Source organism: Protomyctophum parallelum, assembly GCF_964188405.1.
Source record: "Protomyctophum parallelum genome assembly, chromosome: 13".
NCBI lineage: Eukaryota > Metazoa > Chordata > Actinopteri > Myctophiformes > Myctophidae > Protomyctophum > Protomyctophum parallelum.
Genome location: NC_139708.1, coordinates 19002152 through 19022957, shown reverse-complemented (window position 1 = coordinate 19022957; position 20806 = coordinate 19002152). Strand labels below are relative to the sequence as shown.

Sequence of the window (20806 nt, the reverse complement as noted above, 5' to 3'; positions counted from 1 at the left end):
CGGAAATAATATACAGATTTAATACATTTTCACAAAACTATAGTGGATCACAGGTTAGTTATGATAAAGGACTTTGATAAAGTGAGCAACTTAAGAAAGGTGTACTCCATTTTCATTTTATAAACAATTATTGTCATGTCACACCATATGACGATTTTAGGCACAGGTACAACAAAATGCTGAATAAATTCTGATTCCAATAAAATATCTAAAAACTAAATATGTTTCCATAAAGATGAGAGTGAGTAGAACAAAAGTAAATCATTTCTATTCCTGTTATTTAAAGGTTTTAAAAAAACTTTTTTTGGGGTGTCACGTCACTGACCCACGTGTACACACACACACACACACACACACACACACACACACAGTATCCTAACCACACACTCACTCTCACGCACACGTATCTGCCTGATGGTAAATTGAATTGAATTTCTACCTCTAGTTAAGATACAATAATGCAATGCGGTTAGGTTCATTATAACTGCTATTAATAGCACTATTGTCAAGGCAAGTCAATGTTTTTAATTTGCTTATATGTAACATTATTATAGACATTTATTGACAACGTTTTGGTAGTAGATAATAATAGAAGATAATGGTGCAGTTGTCACTTGTAACCACTGGGTGGCACTCTAGCATAAATGATGGTGTGTTTTTTCCATCCCACAAAAAGCTATTCATTCAGTGGTGGGAAAAGTACTCAATTGTTTTACTTAAGTAAAGGTATCAATACTGCAATGTAGAAATACTCTGTTACAAGTAGAATTCAAAATGTACTTGAGTAAAAGTACAAAAGTATTAAAGTAGGCCTACCATTTAAGTAGAAAGCAAATTGCAAAAATAGCAGATCTAAAAGCTTGTGCTTGTAGATTGTCTGTTTTCAAATGGCCGAAATGTATTGGTAGCCTAAATGGTAAATGGTGCATTTATATAGCACCTTTATCCAAGGCGCTTTACATAGATTGTGCATTACATTCACCCATTCACACACACATTCAGATTCATACACTGATGGTGGCGGAAACCATGCCAGGCACCAACCAGCACATCAGGAGCAATTAGGGGTTCAGTGTCTTGTTCAAGGACACTTCGACACCAACTCTGGGAAGCCCGGGTTCGAACTGGCAACCTTGCGGTTACCATCCGGCCACTCTACCGCCGCCCTATTTAGTGATAAAGTGGTTAATATGTATTGTCTTGTAATAATAATAATAATCATAGTAACTACTATAACTAAAGTTTTAAAATAATTGTAGTGGAGTAAAAGTAGCCTACAATATTTGCCTCCGAGATGTAGTGGAGTAGAAGTAAAAGTATTGGAAATTCTCAAGTAAAGTACACGCACGCACGCACACACACACGTTGCCTTTTTTACTAAACTATATAGATCTATATATACAGATATTGCGCCTCGATAACAATACCTGCCTATTGTCAGCCTTAATCTGTGCACACACATAATGAGCTCTGTGAATGTGCTCACAGTAGGCCTATGTGCGCACGCACACACACACACACACACACACACACACACACACACACACACACACACACACACACACACACACACACACACAGAGGTGTAGCATTTTCCCAGTGAATGTTTGATGTGTGCCTGGCCGGGCTCCTGTGGTGTAATGGCCACGGCTCCACCATGGGGAGCGACAGAAGCAGTGTCGAGGTTCTCTACTACGTGCCAGTGGTGTACATTTACTTATATGTACTTAAGTACAATTTTGAGGTATTTGTATTTCCAATACTACTCCACTACAATTCAGAGGCAGATATTGTACTTTTACGCCACTACATTTATTTAAGAACGTAGCCTATAGAATTGAAAACATACATTATAGGCTACTTCAATATATTTCAGCCATTTGAAAATAGCAGATCTACAAGCTCACAATGCATTGCGATTCGTAGATCTGCTATTTTCAAAAGATTTGTAAACGTCCGAAAACTTGAAATGAGACATTCTGCATAATGAGTACTTTTTGATGCCACTTTTATACTTTTACTCATTTTGAATACCGGACTTTTACTTGTAACAGAGTATTTCTTTGCATCATTGATACTTTTACTTAAGTAAAACATTTGAGTACTTTTTTCCAAAAGGCACCATGTGGGGAGTGAGAGTAGCTCAGCGTCAAGGTTCTCTACTGGAAGTGCTCATCTCAGCTTGCACACACTCACACAGTTGGAAAAAATAACATAAACTGTGGCGATGGATTGGTTATTATATGATGGGAGACAATAGTGATTTGTTTTCATTTATTCAGATTGGGCATTAATTTGTCCGTGGTCATTTTCATCTGATTTGAGTTGGGGCTAAATCAAATTAAATGCTCCAATTATTTTGTAGCCTCCTTTTTGTAATCATGCATAACAAAAGGGTGCAAAGCATCCATTGATGGGAGAGCTTTTATTTTCATGAATGGGTTTTGGACTAATTGCTCAAATTGTTGTTGCTCTGAACGGTGTGCCATATAGCAGAAGAATGCCGGACAACAATTAGTTGTTGTTCTCACTTCTCACGGAACCTAATGAACGATATTAACAGCATCCAAGTGTTATTACATCGGGGAGCTGCCTGTGGGATTTGTCTGCCTGCGGTTAAAGACCAATTTATACTCATAAATTAGACTTAAAGGAAGTGAAAGTTGGGAGGTCCACTGCAGAGCCTTTTTACACTGGAATGGGAAGAGATATCTCGTCATCTGCCTTCACTTAACAGTCTCGATGTGCCGCTGGCACCATATAACATCTCTGAGCTGCCCGCGACCACAACGTCTGAATGCAACATCCTCCAGTCAGTACTCACTCCACTCCGCACAGCTCATTTCCACACTGGGTCCTGCATGGGCCATGTTTGATATTTAGCTGATGCTGGCTCTTCATTGTTGTTTGTTGTATATTCGATTCCCTGGACCCTTTTGTGAAAGGGGGTGGGGTGGGGCGGGGGGTCGACAGAACAAGAGTGGCTGGAGAGAAGAGAAAGGCTGGATTGTGTTTCAAGCATCTGCCCTGCATGGTGTGTGTGGTTGTCTTCCCAGAACCTAAAAATGATGGGGTGAGGCTGAGTGGGTGGGGGGGAAGGGGCTCTTTTCCTGAAACCCTGGTGGTGTTTGGTTCCTGCAGTGAGATCCATTGTTTAAGAAGAAAATCCATTGTGTTTGTGTGCCTTCAAAGCATGTCGGGAACGCGGCGAACTTTTGTGAGATCTGAAAAGCTGCAACACATGGATTTGTTGCTCGCCCACAGAATTATGGTTTAGAATATTTTTGAGGTCCTGTAAACAAAACAACTACAAGTAGTATATAGGTCAGTACGCATGAGACTGACAGTCTGCCACTATTCTGATATCCCCAAAGCGCTTTATTTTAACAGATAGCCTATTGTTTGCCTATAACATGAACATATACAGTATGCTGCATGTTCTTGGCCCTTTCTATTCTTAAAGGAACCACATTCCATTGACCTGCATTCAAAGGAAAAAGAAGAAGAGGGGGGGGGGGGGAAGCTATGCTTGGTTTGGTTTAGGTTTGTGTGAGATCTGGTTGACAGCCAGTTTCAACATTAAACTACCAACCAAATGGTCTGACTACATAGGTGGTCTGACGTTTGATGCTACTTGAAAGAACCAATTTGACTCTCATTCCTTTGCTCCGGTTGACCGGTTTTATCCGAAATGAATGCATTGTTAAAGTTTCAGTGTTCACCGTCAGACAGTTGCCTGTATATAAATGTAATACCTTTTTCAGGTCAACAATACAACTTGTGATATTGTCACAGTATACAATTAACGTACACTGATCTTGTTTATATTTAATCTAAGTTAGTATCTAACTTGGGAAAAATATAGTTTATTTTATATAATGGAAGCTGCACTCGAAATCCTTCCCCTATTAAACACTGGGGCTGAGAGTGAACAGATTCATATAGAAATCCTGTAGTGTATACAGTAAGTATAGGCTACTGTATATATTTCCCCACGACATTTTGTGTCCGTATATTTGTTCTATTGTCTGCATTCCTTGAGGTTCACTGACTGCACTCCTGCAGATGAGGCTGATTCTGCAGTGTGTATTTTGCATGGGTGGAGGAGAGTAACTCAAGTGGTGCTATTTAAACGGTCGTATTGCTACTTTTGCTTAAGTAACTAACACATCCGAGTTCTTCTTCCACAACTGGTATTTTTGTCTATGTATAGTTCAGTGGTTCCCAAAGTGGGGTCCCCTAGGGGTCCTTGAGGGAGTCCACCTCCAGGGGGTTCCCCAGCTAAATGATAGACAGTTAGGAACCAATGTGGACCCTTATGTGTCTGGAACCAATGGACTCAATTTGTACCACTGTTATTGTAGCGAACCCAAGCCAGAGAATGGTGAAGCGTACTGATGTTTCCAGAAGGCTTTTATTTATGCTCATCCGTAGACCTTGTTTTGAACATAAAGTCGTGAAACACCTTTTTCTGGACAGACACTGTAAGAACTATAGGACAGATAAACAAGATAAAATGAGCTCTTACAACATAGGCCTACAAACATTACAAACCAGGTCATAAAACAATAACATACAGAAAGGGCCTTTAAAACACACACAAACATAATTATGAATAATCACAATGTTTACAATGTTTACATGACACCTTCTCTCTGTTAATATAAACATATCCAAAGTAATTGCACAGAAACATAAAACACAAACACATTACCTTGTTCCCGTTCTAGCTGGGTGCTAAGATAAAACTGTTGCTGCTTGCCTCAAACATTTACTTCTGATTCAGAGCAGCCAGGTGAGTGCAATTGTACTAATCAGTGGGAAGTTACCAGGCTCTCAGCCACACACAAAACCAAAAAACCTCTTCAAAATAAAAGTATGACACATACAGTGCCTTGGGTCATTTACAGTTATAGTTCATGACTGTTCCTCATTGTACTCGACAAGGAGGTTGACAGCAGTGGCGGAACAGGAAGGCCTACTCAATTGTCTTACTTACTGTAAGTAAAAGTATCAATAATAATGCAATGTAGAACTACAAGTAAAAGTCCGGAATTCAAAATGTACTTGAGTAAAAGTACAAAGGTATTGGCTTCAAAATGGACTTAAAGTACCAAAAGTAGAAAGTACTCACTAAGCAGAATGTCTCATTTTCAAATCTATACAGATATTTTCAAAATATCTGTATACTTCTTGTAGATTGGTATCGATATTTTTAAATGGCCAAAAAGTGGGTAATGTATATGTTTTGTAATAATAAAATCCAAATCTACAAAGTAACTAGAAACTACAGTTTCCAGTAGTGTGGTGTGTGGAGTAAAAGTAGGCTACAATATTTGCCTCTGAGGTGTCGTGAAGTAGAAGTTAAAGTATTGGAAATTGGAAATACTCAAGTAAAGTGCAAATATATTAAAACTCATCATCATAATTTTTAGACCGCGGTCGAGTACTAGTAGCCTACATAAGTAAATGTATTTGTTGTTACTTTGCACCACTGGTTGACAGCAGTGTCCCCTCCCCTGGGGCAGACACCTAAACCTAACCCCAACCCTCTCCCGACCCCCAGCGCACCTCGGACCATTGCTCCTTCGGAGCAATGCTCCGTCGGATCATAGTATGCGTTTGTATGCGTGCACCGTAGTGGATTGTTCCATTCACAGTTTACTTTCCATGAAGCCAGGGGATTCCTGTAAGTATAGTGTGACTAAGCAATGTGTAACATGTTTCTTTATGTGTAAACACTAAACACTTCACTTCGTAGTAGTTGCATAATCATTGCATCCTGTCTAAGGTGAGTGGAGTCGTCGTGTTGATTTTGACAGCAAATTTAGATTTTAGTTTAGTCATAGTCTTTTGAATATTTGTGTCATGTCCTTATAGTAGGCCTAGCAGTCAGGTCGAGGTCCCATGAAACTCACAGTTCCACGAAGAGAACTGCATCCATTCCATGGTAACCATGTGCAATTCCCAGCATTATCATCACATCATTTCCAGATGTATACACTCTGTTCTATTCCATTGACCCAAGGCTGGAAGCAAACCACGGTCCTAGAGACCTCTCAGCGCCTGCAATCCACCCAAGAACACACAAGGCAGAGAGAGCCTCCTGTTGGTTCTGGTATAAGAGAAATAGCTGGTATCCTGGATGAGAGGGGCAGTTTTGACCAATCACTGCTGACTCGCCAACTGGAGAGTGTTGTGGTTAAGGGTCGAAACACTTTTAAGAACCTGATGACCTCTCTGATGGCCAAGGCTTTATCCATTACAGATGGATTATAATTGCATCTTTTATGTATTTACTAACTATTCTATTCTATTCTCCAACAGCTGATGCTTCACCATATGGGATTGCTCGTCCCTGCAGAGTTGTCTGTCTTTAAAGTGGATTAAAAAGGCTGTTCTTTCTGTGGCGCTGCTTCCATTTTATGGAGCTTTAATTCCACCTGTCCTCAAAGTCATTAGACATTCAGACTGAAGCAGCTTTGAGTTAGAGATGAAATAAACCTGCTGAACATATTTACTCTCTCACGATTAGTCATTTTCCTTCCTTTGCCGTTTCATCTCTATGGACACTTTGAAGCGAGGTTGTCTCACAGATCCTTTCAACTCATACTGTACTGTCTGCAAGTACTTAAGTACTGCACTAAGTGCACTTAATTAAAAAACTTGAAGTACTTTTACTTTCTATTTTACTTTTAACTCCACTACAGCTTTTCGGTACTAGTTAGTATGAAAATAGCAGATCCACAAGCTCACGTTTGTTGTAGATATGGTGACGCCTTGTGAGCTATATACTGTACATCGGCTATTTCCGAATAGCCTAAGTAAACTACTTATTATTGTTAATAATCAATGATTATAGTCTAATGATACAGTATGCGGAAAGGGTACTGTTACTGTCTGCATAATGAGTACTTTTACTACAGTTTTACTACTTTTACTACAGACTCCTACATTGAACTCTTTCAAGTCTGCACTGAAGAGACATTTGTTCACTCTGGCTTTTGGCAACTAGTTTGTTTTTTGTCTTGTAAAGTGTCCTTGGGTTTCTTGAAAGGCGCTATATAAATCCAAGTTATTATTATTATTACAGTCCAAAATCGGAGTAAGCTACTTTCCCCCAAAAACCCAGCACTCACTGTATAGCTCTCCTCTCCCATATACATCCTGACATTGTTTTTGTTGGGAATGGCCGCAGTGTTGGACTGTAAACCCACAGAAGATGAGAAGACTAAACAATCCCCAGAATGCCTGGAATGCTGCTGTATTCCTCAAGTTGAGTGGCGTGGTTTAAGCCGCGGGACTCTGCTGTGTCCTAGTGTGTGTGTGTGTGTGTGTGTGTGGAAGGGGGGGGGGGGGGGGGTAGGAGGGGTGAGGGACTCTGCTGTGTCCTAGTGTTGGGGGTAGGAGGGGTGAGGGACTCTGCTGTGTCCTAGTGTAGGGGGTATAGGGGTGAGGGACTCTGCTGTGTCCTAGTGTAGGGGGTATAGGGGTGAGGGACTCTGCTGTGTCCTAGTGTGGGGGAGGGGTAAGGGACTCTGCTGTGTCCTAGTGTAGGGGGTATAGGGGTGAGGGACTCTGCTGTGTCCTAGTGTGGGGGAGGGGTAAGGGACTCTGCTGTGTCCTAGTGTAGGGGGTATAGGGGTGAGGGACTCTGCTGTGTCCTATAGTGTGGGGGGTAGGAGGGGTGACTGTCTTCCTCCTTCACTTTCAATGGCTCGCCTCTTGGTATCCTATCTCTGCTGTCAGGAAGAAACCACCTAACTCCAAAATGTTCATTTTTCAGGAAATGAAAAATATAGTTAAAATATAATATAAATTAAGAAAACCGTATATTTTGTTAAAACAAAGCAGTTAGTTAGTTAGTTTCTTTAGCAGACAGTTTGAGGGTCCAATGGAGTTAAGAGGTTTTGTCCAAAGCGTTTTTACTACTTTCCTGTGGTTCAATATTTCCAAAACAACACACAAAGGGTGTTCAATAGCACTGATTGCACTGACTTTTTTTTTTTTAAACCTCAAGAATGGTGTTAGGTGATTTCCTCCCGACAGCAAGTATGTCAATATTGTTCTCTTGAACTTTCTTGAACCCCCCCCCCAGGGACAGGTGTCCTTGAGGAGAGCCCATGCAGCTGAATGAGTGCTATAGTTAGGAACCAGAATTTGGTTAATGGACACACATTTGGTTAAAACACTAGCTACTGTGTACACTCGCAAAGTTAAATGATTTCACAGTGTAAATTAGGGTCAAATTTAGCCAAATGCATATAAAACTGGGGGTCCTTGAAACAACTTTGTATTTATGAACAGGTGTGGCTAAATCCTGACCTGATTATCTAAAATCATCAGTTCTGAATTCCATTATGTTTAACCATTTTAAACCTGCCATGTTAATTGCAAAGATTTGGAGAAAATAGACGAACAATCGGTAAAAATAGCAGATCTACAACCTCAAGACAAACAAAAAAGGCAAATTACCATCCATCCATCTTCAACCGCTTATCCGGAGTCGCGTCGCAGGGGGAAGCGGTTCCAGCAGAGAGCTCCAGACTTCCCTCTCCAGAGCAACATTAGTAACTTCATCCTACAGGAATTACAACTCATTATGACTTATATTAACAGAGAACTGCATAACACTGCAAGCATTGCCTATATGTTGCATTCACACGAGGCATATGCAAAGATCACAGCATAATTGCCTTCCTTGATGAGCATCAACGACCATCATCACCTGGGCACAGACACACACAGCTCCAAAAATATATTTTTTTTAAATCAAATTTCAATAAATCGATTTGAATCGATTCATATTCTCAACTGCGAGCCCTTTTGGATCTAGGCATTATTTATATCCATTGGAAACAACGGAAACGGACTAGAAGAAGAAGTCGCGAGTTATTGTCAGCCAGAACAGGGTGAAAAACAAGCAGGTAGAGGCAATGATTTTTTTTAATAAATTTGATTAGTTTGTGCTTCGCTATTTGCAGCTACAGTTGCAGCTTCGTAACTTTGCATCTGGAAGTTGAACCTTCCATTGACAATGAATGGTAGACTGTATCTTTGCATCTGCCCGTGTGAACGCACCCATAGATATGAATTTCATAATCATTTTATGAATGCATTTCAGATTTCGGTGAGACAGAGACGGAAGTGGCAGGAACCCTTTGTTAGTTTATTGTTTAATCAGTCTTCGACTCAGGTGACAGTGGAGATTACTTACACAGTATCTAAATATATATTTCAGAAAATAATACTGTATTTTAAGTAAGAGGCAAGGTGTCTTCTTGTAAATCTCTAAGATACAATATATACACATTATTTTTGTATAGGATACATATACAGTTGTATATACAATCACAAAAGCATCATGTCTTGCGTGTGGATTCACGTGGACCTTTGAGGTTCGTTCTGGTGTTGATAGTTAAAATGAAACTGAATACATTCGACACGAGTGAATCTGAGGGTGTTTTTCTTAGTTTTTTTCTCTTTACACTTGGTCCGCTTCAGCCGCTATAAGTGAACTCTAGCTGCGTTTAGTCAGCATATTTCTGCACATGTGTGAACACTCCACATGATTTAAGAGCACTCCGAAGCAGACCCGACTCCAGACGTCTGTTGGAACGAGGGGGGGTTGATTGAGTTTTCTTTTCTTATAAAGTATTTCACACAAACGGCTTCCAACCCATTGTTATTGGAGTATCATCGGAAATAAATGTGGGTGAGATATCCCCTCTTATACATACACACATTCTTACAGGGGTTTTAACCACTTAAAGACTTTTGTACTTTTTTCTGTTCTGTATGTGTCTATGGAGTTAACATTACTCAGTCTAACAGACCCCCAGGTGTGGTTAGAATAGCCTATTCAAATATGTCTCCCCTGTGTATTTTTGGTTTCTTCCTGAAAGCCTTGGAGTCAAAAGGCCCAATCGAAAATACACTTTGTTTGTGACATCATAACCCATAACCCCTCCCCCATTATCATAAAACACACACTAAAATGTGAAAAGCAGGTATACTTAATCATAGATATGTACTGGTGGGTGTGGCCACATAGAAACATCATTTTAACACTTTCTCTACACTTTCTTTGAAAAAGAAAATCTTCCTCCTAGTATAATCACCTGATGATCATGTTTTAGGGGGTAAAATATCACGGTACTCCAGCTTTAAAAGCCCCATATGGATAACCAGAGTCTCTCAGGGCTCAATACTAGTGTATTTTCTGTTTTGTGATATTGTGGGGAAAGCTTCCGCCTGAAAGTAGCCGATCGACATGACATGGTCATTGTGAGCTTGTTGATCTGCTGTTTTCTAAGGATGCTGGGGTTTGTGAATAGCAAGACAAAAATACATACTGTATATTCTTAGTGGAGTACACAAGAAAATTACACATTTTATTCAGAAAAATGCCATTCAATTGTAATTAAAAACGAATAAAGGTTTTAGGAGGTGAAACAGATTAATAGAGAAAATATAGTGCCAGGCAGCAAACTTTGGATTAAGCGTTTATCAAAGAAGTCCCACAGCAATGTCAATTCAATATGACTGTATTTTTTTGCTTTCTTATATACTTGATTAAATAGTGGTCAACATTTTAGTTTTCTGGACTCCACCATAGACAGGCTGATCACCTACTACAGTACACAGCATACATAGAGCAACGTGAGGCTGAAAATGAACACCATCTCCCAGTTACTGTAGCTCAAAATTACTCCCATCAGTGGCATCATAGGTTTGGAATCAAATCAAGTACTGCTTGCGTTTTAATACCAAATAAACAGCGGGATGTTCAGACTTTGTTCAGAGTTTAAATAATCATTAACTTTATGATGAGTCATCACATGAGCTGTCATTTCCTAATTTCAAAGATCAACAGTCAAAGATCCTAATTTCAAAGATCATCACTGATGATGACACTGTTGATCTTTGAAATTAAATAAATTATAGCTCATAGACATAGAGTATAGCCTCGCGTGGACGCCCTGGCACAGTTTAAAACAAAGAGAGAGCTTATTTCACACTACCTGCTGTATAATTATACACTGTGATGTGAGTTGGCATGGTGGAGCTTGTCATTAAAATGTGAACGCCAGGTTTATATACCTTAATCATAGACATCTCGGAAAGAATAATCTCTAGGCAATGTAATGTATTTTCAGATCATTGGTGGTGGCGGCATCTAAATCTAAATCAAACCTGCTTTGTTTTTATCTTTTTACTTGAATATGACCATTAGTTATTTTTTTACGATGAGGGATGCCTATGACAACATAGTGAAGATAAAGGCAGTTCAACAAAAGCGGAAACATTTCTGTGCGTTATGATTTCGCTCACAGTTCTCCCAGCATTCTACTCTCAAGGTGACGTCCTGGTGAAAATGATCCTGGTCAAATAGATATAACCATTTTGCATGTTGATGGCTGAAATGGAAATACTGAATGATTAATACACATCATGATAAAACAAATACAAATAAAAAAGCAATCGGAAACATGTTCTCTTTCCATTACGTAATACTGATAAGATCTTTAATCTTATCAGTATTACGTAATGATGGAAAGAGAACATTATGTTTCCGATTGCTTTTTTATTTGTATTTGTTTTATCATGATGTTTATTAATCATTCAGTATTTAGAATGCTTCCTTACACCTTTCCACTCTTTCTCAGTGGGGTTGAAGACTGGGCCAGGCTGATAATGTGCAGATAGATAGCCTGTAGCGAGCAGCTGCATAATGTGTACGTTCTACTTTTGGTACTTTAAGCACATTTTGATACTTTTGTACTTTTACTCAAGCACATTTTGAGTACTTTTTCCACCACTGCAAGCCATCTATGCTTTGACTCAAGTGCTGGGTACAGTACAGTACAGTACAGTACAGTACGCCACTTCCTCCACTAAAGTCCTCCCTTAAGCTTGCACCATTTGAACTCCACTCATACCGTAGTATGGCCTTCACTGACCAACCATACGCCTGGCTCTGCTCAGCATGCATTCATTCCCCCCCAGAAACATAAATATAGCTTAACAAATTACATACTTGGCAAAAGGCAACTCAGTGCTCTCAACACAAACTGATTATGTTGTTTTAACTACTTGTGGTTTAGCATGTTATGTGATTTCATTGGAGGTCACACAAAAAAGAAGAGGTAAGCTGGTTATGTCTGAACCCTGAAGTGAATAGGCTACATGCTTTTTTTTTTAATGCCAATTGTATAATGCCTTGTAATTCCGAAAGGTGTGTGAAGTTACGCTATTTTGCTTTTACTGTACAATTTCGAGGGCTATGAACACATGAGTATATTGTCTATGTGCTAGTGAGTGGATCTGGATACCTAAAGCCTCATTATACTCCACGTTTAGACCACAACGGCCGTTACTCTTTATTCTGCGTTTAGACAGAGGCGCAACAGTGACTGAAAACCCTGCATTGTGCATGCCAGATCTACTTCCCGTCACGGCCGTTTGTTTACGCCAACGTAACAGCGCACGCTGCGTGAGCCGCCGAAGCGTCACTCGTTTAGCAGTTTCTCCCGCGTGGCTCGTTTTATGTGGAGACGCGCGGCGGAGCGTTTTGAGAGGTCTCCACTCTGCGAGGGGGTTTCACACGCACGGTGAGCTTGTAGATCTGCTATTTTACGGCTTGCAACAACACCAGCGTGCAACTAAGTATAAACCAGGCTTAAGAACAAAGTCTATAAGGGCTGATCAGATCTAAGATTTGCACAGGAAGTGGAACTATCAACCTCTTTCTTTGCGTAAGAAATTCTAAAAACAGTTCAGTACAGTCATCACATCGTCATCGTCTCTTTGAATATCTCAAGTCTGAATTGGCGGTCATAGGAGAAGTGAATTACGTCTACTGCAACAAAACTCATACTAGTTTTATGTACGGGCAAACGAATAGACCTCTAACACTGCCTTTGAAGTGAACGTAATCCTGTCGGTCATTCCAGTGGCTATAGGTTTCATATCTGCTGCGTTTAAGTAAGAAGAGTTATTTTGCTGTAAAACGTATCATTCTAGTGAGCGAGTGCTTCAGTGGTCGAGCTTCACACACACTGACAAATAGCAACAGCACTTAGTGGTTTTCACTTGGTTTGTCATCTCGCCGCAGAACTGGCCCAACCAGATCAAGTCATGAAAGGTGATTCCTTAGTGTTTTTTGCTACGTAAGCTATTCACCCAGTCCAGAGAAGCAGCAACAGGAGCCCCTATGGGGCTTGAGATAAGTGGCCTAAATGTTGGGTAGGTGGGGCAAGGGGTCTGGTGGTGATCTCCTGACAGGGGGGGATGGGGATGTCTCACGTCACCACTTGTTGCACTGTGGAGCGTTCGTGAGGGCAGGAGCGGTCGCCACATAAGCGCAGCCTCCGCAGCAGCCGCTGGAGCTTGTGGGAGAAGTTCTTGTTCATCTGTCTGTACATGAGAGGCATGGCGAAGCTGCTGGACAGCGCCAGCAGCTCCGACACGCACCTCAGGAAGTAGTAGGTGGTGAAGCCGTGTCTGTTGCCGCCGCCGCCACCGTGGCCGCCGCTCCCCCCCGGCGGCGGCGCGCCGCCCATCACCGTGTGCGCCAGCAGAGTCACGTAGTACGGCGTCCACAGCGCGAACTGCACACACACGGAGGCCAAGAGCAGTCGGTGGATGGACGGGTCCAGGCGCGCCGCAGAGTCCTGGTCCAGCGGCGTCGACTCCTTGCGGACGCGCAGGATGAGCGTGAAAGCGTACAGCACGGCCACGGCCGGCACCACGTAGCCGATGAACATCATGATGGCGTCCGCCGCCTCCTTGTTCTGCATCTTGGAGCACTCCACGATCCGGGCCGAGACGTGGTTGCACACGTAGAAGAGCAGCGAGGAGAAGGAGGTGAGCACGGCGCCGCCCCAGATGAAGCCGCACACGTGCTTGGTGTTGTAGACGCTGGACATGTAGGTGCGCGGCAGCGCACGCTCGATGTAGTAGTCCAGCGACAGCAGCGTGGTGGAGTACATGACCACCAGCGAGGACACGTTGAAGAGGATGAGCAGAGTGATGTGCACCTCGTTGTTGTACTCCCAGAGCGGCCAGCGCGTGAAGCCGGGGCCCAGCAGCTCGGCGGGCGCCACCAGGTTGAGCACGAGGCCCGCGATGGCCATGTTCACGAAGTAGACGTCGGGCATGGTCATGGACACCTTGTTGGAGAGGTTGACCACCACCAGCAGCGCGTTGTAGCACAGGCCCACCGGGAAGCACACCTATAGGGACACGGGAGCAGAAGAGGAACATTACATGTTACTTAATGTAATAATATGTACTAGCGAGGACTTCCGTTATGACACCAGAGGGAGTGGCTGTGTAGAGCTCCCAGCTATAGGTCGATTTTATTTTACCAACGAAAAGGTAAAAGTGGTAAACCACCTGTCAGACTGGAAAAGAAAGAAAAACAAACAAACGACGGCAACGTGGACCCAGAGCGAAACACCAAGCTGTCCGTACCTATTAAGCGAGCATGGACGCGATACATGCCGACATAAGAGCCATGAGGGACAAACGTTAAAAAGGAGCTCCTGACTACAAAGAAATGCTTTCCAAACGGCCGTGCAAAGACTTAATGCCAACAGCAAACTAACCAGACTCGTCTCCGACCTGTAAGGCACGGTGAGAGCGCGGAGCAATGATGAGTGTAGATAGCTGAAATGTAACAACTATGAATTGAACTGTGATGCCCAACATGACCTGCCTGTCAAAATAAATTTAAATAATTAAAAAAAAAAGTATATAAAAAATTATAATAACATGTTACGATTATTGTGGCAAAAATAATTGTGGTTAGCGATATTATCGCGATAATCAAAATGGCACTTTTTGTTTACCACTTGAACATGCAACATCCTTATTCTGGGGGCGAATCAATTTGTGTAGAATGAAATAAATGTACATATACACAGTTTACAGGGTATACTATATAGTGTTTAAGTGATACCGAATTTGAAGCTCAACCAAAGCTAATTCATCCTGGTGTATGACGGAGGACGTCTTCACGATTAATTTAAATCTCTGCGATCCACGATTATTATGGTGCCATCAATCAATACACACCATGAGGTAGAGCAGGGAGAAGACGGACAGGATGAGGCCGAAGTCCTGGCAGAGGCGCTGGTCACTGCTGGCCGCGCCGGCGTCTGTCTCGTTGTGGGCCAGGCAGCTCCACATCGCTGGGCCACGACGATGGAGAGACCACGCTCACTGGCTCGACTGGAAGAGCACATCACAGGAGAACGTTAGTTAGAGCTCACTGGCTCGACTGGAAGAGCACATCACAGGAGAACGTTAGTTAGAGCTCACTGGCTCGACTGGAAGAGCACATCACAGGAGAACGTTAGTTAGAGCTCACTGGCTCGACTGGAAGAGCACATCACAGGAGAACGTTAGTTAGAGCTCACTGGCTCGACTGGAAGAGCACATCACAGGAGAACGTTAGTTAGAGCTCACTGGCTCGACTGGAAGAGCACATCACAGGAGAACGTTAGTTAGAGCTCACTGGCTCGACTGGAAGAGCACATCACAGGAGAACGTTAGTTAGAGCAGTGTTTCCCAAACTTTTTCATATCAAGGACCCCAAAATTGACACTTGTAAATTTACATCAAATACATTAAAAAAAAGTCATCAAGAGTCATACGTAAGCTAAGAACCTAACAGTGGAATATCTATATAATGAAACTATGCGTATAATACACCATAGAGTGTCTACAAAAATGCTATCTAAATGTTGAGCCTTTGCATACGCCTGTAAGGTCATCAAGGCTAGGGCAAGTGATACGGCACGACGAAGGTATTAGTTAACCACTGGTTACCCAAGCACTGGGTCGGGACCAATTTGTGGGTCACATTTTTATGGGTCCTTTTATTTATTTTATTCGTACAATTTGTTTTTATTATTATTATTATTATTTATTATTTCAAAACATTTTCAAAAAACGTTACCAAAAGATAGTATTTTAAAACAAATTCTGTTCTGTTTTTCAAGTAATTTCATGAAGAAATCTAAGAGAAAATCTAAGAAATTCCATAAATTAGAAAACAATGTGTTAAGAAGTGTTAAGTAGAGCCGATCTAAAAGCTCACAATGTGGCGCGAAGCAACGCATTGTGCGATTGTAGATCTGCTATTTTCACTAGTTTGGGTCCACATTTCACATTCAAACATTTAACCTCTATTACAGGTCTCGACCTGAGAAGTTTGGGATATCAGACACTGCGTTATTAGACCTGAGGCCATTCTACAAATGTCTTCTAAATCCTAGAGGTTTTCTGAAAAACGTATGTTAATATATCAGCCGTGATCAAACCTTTTCATGTCAAGGACCCCCCAAAATTATATGTTTTGTGAACTGAGTGTTGCAATTCCCCCCCCCCCCTCTCTCTCTCTCTCTCACTCTCTCTCTCTCTCTCATTAGAGACACAGCACTACCCCTCTCACTGTTTCTGGCGCCCCCTACTGCTATTATTAAGTCACATACTCGTGCTCACTTATACAAACAGGTACACACACACACAGGTACACGGACATTCCTGGTTGTAGGAGTGGTTGCACCACTCAAAAAAAGCAGATCTACAAGCTCGCAGCGAGGCACGAAGTGACGCGCTACGAGCTTGTAGATCTGCTATTTCCCGGTTTAAACGGGTTAAAAAAACCTCGGCTAGCCATGTTAGATCAAACCTGATTAGAGAAGAAATGGAACCCTTAGGCAGGTACCAGTGCCAACATTTACTGTCCACTGTCGTTAGGCTTTGTGGAATTAACGAAAAACAACAGTGAACAACAGCTAGGTGATGTTTCTGTAGTCGACCGAATTGGAAGTTTTTCAAAAATGGGGCATCTGGTATCTGGCAAGTGTTGTGCTTTGTGGGGAGAGGGAACAGGCGAGCCCTCTTTAACACAAACAGGCCATGCAGACACGGCATGGCTATTATGCCTGGAGTAACGCTGTTAATTTCACTTCACTGCATTTGACTGGCTGAATCAGAATTCCTCACAATAATGTTTCGTTTGCTGGTTTGGATTTAGCATGGCCGGGAAAAAAAAAAAAAAAAAGAGCCGCTACACTTTCAGGGAAACACACTAGCTACAGTACATTACCACAGTAAAATCCTCAGAGTAACTTTGGGCTACTATAATGGTCCATTTGGTTAAATTAACTGAGGATTTCACTGTGTGGAGTCGACAAACTGAGGCCCTTATTGTTGTCGAAGAAGACAAAACTGCATTTGTTTGACACCTCAGCAAACCTCTCTCTCTTTCTTTCTCTCCCTCTCTCTCTTGTCACATGCAGGGTCTCTCTACCGCCTGTGGAGAGTTGCCCTTTTGCCTTTGAGATGATCAGGCGACCAGATAAAGAACTCTCCTTCACTAGAGGGCTGACTTGTCTTTGTCTCCAGCCAGTGATGTGACCGAAGCACCGTCTCTGTTCAGAGTCCCAGAGCTGTGGTTCCCAAAGTGGGGTCCGAGGACCCCCAGGGGTCCTTGAGGGAGTTCCAGGGGGTACCCAGCTAAATGATAATTTGGAACAAAATGGACCCTTATGAGTCTGTAACTCTGAGACCCCTTTTCCTCCGGTTGGTTCCCAATGGGAACTGGTTCAGTTCTTTTTGGTTCTTAGTCCATGAGCCAGAGCTCCAAAATTGGTACGTTAATTAGGAATTGAGTGGGAAAAACTATACCTATATTAAATTATTTATAGGATCAATATAAGTAAATGTTTATATGATAACCCTTCCACGGTAGTAGATTTTTCATATTTTCTATTCACATTTTGCTTCATTTGCATATTTAAAAAACTAAAATTTGTAATACAATAAATCATTGTCTTTGTGTAAGAAATCAAGTGGGGAAGTTTCGTTGTGATAACAATCTAATATAGGTATGGTTTTGCCCACTCAATTCATACGTTCCAATTTTGGAGGTCTGGCTCATGAACTAAGAACCAAAAGGAAGTGAACCGATTCCCAACCGGTGGAAAAGGGGTCTGAGAGTACAAATGGAACCAAATGGACCCGTTCCATTTGCACACTCTCAGAGTTAAATTAACATGGATTATATATTCTAAATTGGGGGACCCAGAGATAGAAATGCCATTAAATGGGGGGTCCATAGACTAATGCGTGTCAAACTGGGGGTCCTTGAAATTAAAATGGGTGGAGAATCACTGCTCGAGCCGTGAAAATCTTCTCTTATGGGGGGTCCCTGGCATAGTGGCATATGTCTTCAAATGGGGGTCCTTGGGCTAATTTGTGTCAATTTGGGGGTCCTTGACATGAAGTTTGGGAACCAGTGTCCCAGAGCAGTGGTGTCACGGTGATGATGGCTGGATTCATTGAGAGTGAAATGTGCTTGCAATATTGAGGCGCTTGTACTTTACTTGAGCATTTCCCATTTCCAATACTTTCACTTCTACTCTTTTCGCCACATGTATTTTTTGAACATTTAGTACTTTTACATTTGGTAAGGTAATTAAGTATATTTTGATACTTTGATACTTTTTATTGGAGTACATTTTGAACGTTTACTTATAATTTTTGTATTGTAGTATTGTAGACACTTTACACTTACTACTACTAAAAAGTACTTTTTTCCACCACTGAATGTGACGCAAGCTTTTTGGAAGAGGGTCAGTGTGGCCTGACTGTGAGGCTGGAGTTCAGACTGAGGTCAAAGAGAACTACGTACACATGCACGCACACACACACACACACACACACACACACGCGCACGCACGCATGCACACACATGTACATGGGTTCACTATAGGCAACGAAAGTCTGCTGAGGCTGCTAATTAAAAACAGTTATGTAAACCCCTCCCCCCAACTCAACCTCCCGCACTGGAACACACTCAACACAGATTATATATTATAAAAAATGCATTAATTTAGTCAGCAAAAAAGTGAAAGCATGAGCACATGAACAGGCTTTGATGTGAATTCAATTTGGTGAGTAGGTCTAAGACACGGTGACGCAAATCACACTAAAGGTCCCTGCTGCACACTAGCTGCGGTTTTTTGCAGTGTTTTTCCACCGTTTGATCCGAAAAGCGTGTACAGTCTGGAAGGAACGTATTACCCCATTTAGACCTGTTTCACCAGTTTTCTGAATAAACTATGTTTCTATATCAGTGGTGCTCAACCTTTTTCATGTCAAGGACCCCCAAAATGGTATGTAATTGGCTGCGGACTCCCATCTGAAAATATGTTGTTCCAGGGACCCCCCAGAAGCAAATATTTGAGCTCTGAAAGAATATATATTCAAAGATTTCAAAGAAGAAAATAGCTAAAGTATAACATATTGCTTTATCCACTGTCATTTGGTGCTTGTGTGGTTCCATGGAGAAAAAAAAGTCCTTTGCAGCCTGGGGGGAAAAACATTAAATGAAAAAAAACGTGAACTAAGTTACCATCAAATAAATATAATAAATGTTAAGTTATAACCGTGACGATTTCCCGGAACATATTTAAGTGCACTGTACTACTAGTAGTGGTCGGTTGGGATGAGGCTTTGTTTGCAGGCTGAGGAAAGATGCCAGTAAAAGAGGAACATTCTTCCGTCCGTCGTTCACTAACTTACGTAACGCCACTACAGAGGGCCTGTTTTGGCCTCGAGACACGCACGCACACACACGCAGTCACGCACACACACGGTCCCTCCTCCTCTCTACCTCTCTAGACAGACTACAGTAGAGGGGAGAGAGTCCACACACACACACACACACACACACACACACACACACACACACACAGAGAGAGAGAGACTGCAGTATAGGGGAGAGAGAGAGCGTAGAACAACAGCACACACACAACTCACACACACAGAGAGAGAGAGAGAGAGAGAGAGACACACACATACATACACTACAGTAGAGGGGAGAGAGAGAGTGTAGAGTTACTCTGTACAACAACCTGGCGCGCTCACACACACACACACACACACACACACACACACACACACACACACACACACACACACACACACACACACACACACACACACACACACACACACACACACACACACACACACACATACACACACACACACACACACACACACACACACACACACACACACACCTCTCTCCCTTCAATCAGGACAGGAAGACTGGGTCAACCACTTGTAAACACGCCTCTGTGTGAGTGACCACCAGCAGTGTAGAATGGCCTCAGTGCTGGTGTAAACTTAAGTACATTTACTTAAGTACTGCTCTTAAGTACAATGTTGAGTTAATTGTACTCTACTAGTATTATTTCCAATTTCCAATACTTTTGCTTCTACTCCACTACGTCTCAAATGCAAATATTGTGCTTTCACTCGACTACTAGTAAGAGAAATCTATGAAAATCTGGGAACTAAATCGTTACCAAGAAATTTCTTCACCAATGTGTTTCTAAATGTGTCTAATAACATGTACTAAAAGTTTGAAATTCAACTCCTGTGGGAAATTGAGTTATTAGCATAATATGTGACCATACCCATAACATCCTATAAGGCCAAAAAGTCAAAATTGTATCATTCTTTAAGTAGCATGTGACATATGAAACTAGGGGTTTTTCATGATTCTGAATCCATTCCAAGGATTAAAACACTCCTTGGGCTAAATTAGGCCATATCCACACCAAATGTGCTGACCTCATCACGTTTGTGATGTCGGCTATGGCCATTTTCCTCCCAAGGAGTGTTTTTTGTGCAAAACTAATGCTTGGAATGGATTCAGAATCATGAAAACCCCATAGTTTCATATGTCACATGCTACTGAAAGAATGATGAAATTTGG

At 41.9% G+C, this 20806-nt stretch overlaps 1 protein-coding gene across 1 annotated transcript; it reads right to left on the bottom strand.

The window, feature by feature from the left end:
• Positions 1-9173: 9173 nt before the first annotated feature.
• Positions 9174-15237, bottom strand: gpr146 (G protein-coupled receptor 146). The gene is made up of 2 exons (XM_083779584.1): positions 15082-15237; positions 9174-14237 (listed from the first exon to the last, which is right to left on the bottom strand). Exons 1-2 carry the CDS (start codon positions 15193-15195, stop codon positions 13305-13307), a joined length of 1047 nt encoding a protein of 348 aa, XP_083635710.1. The 5' UTR covers positions 15196-15237; the 3' UTR covers positions 9174-13304.
• Between the last annotated feature and the right edge of the window lie 5569 nt (positions 15238-20806).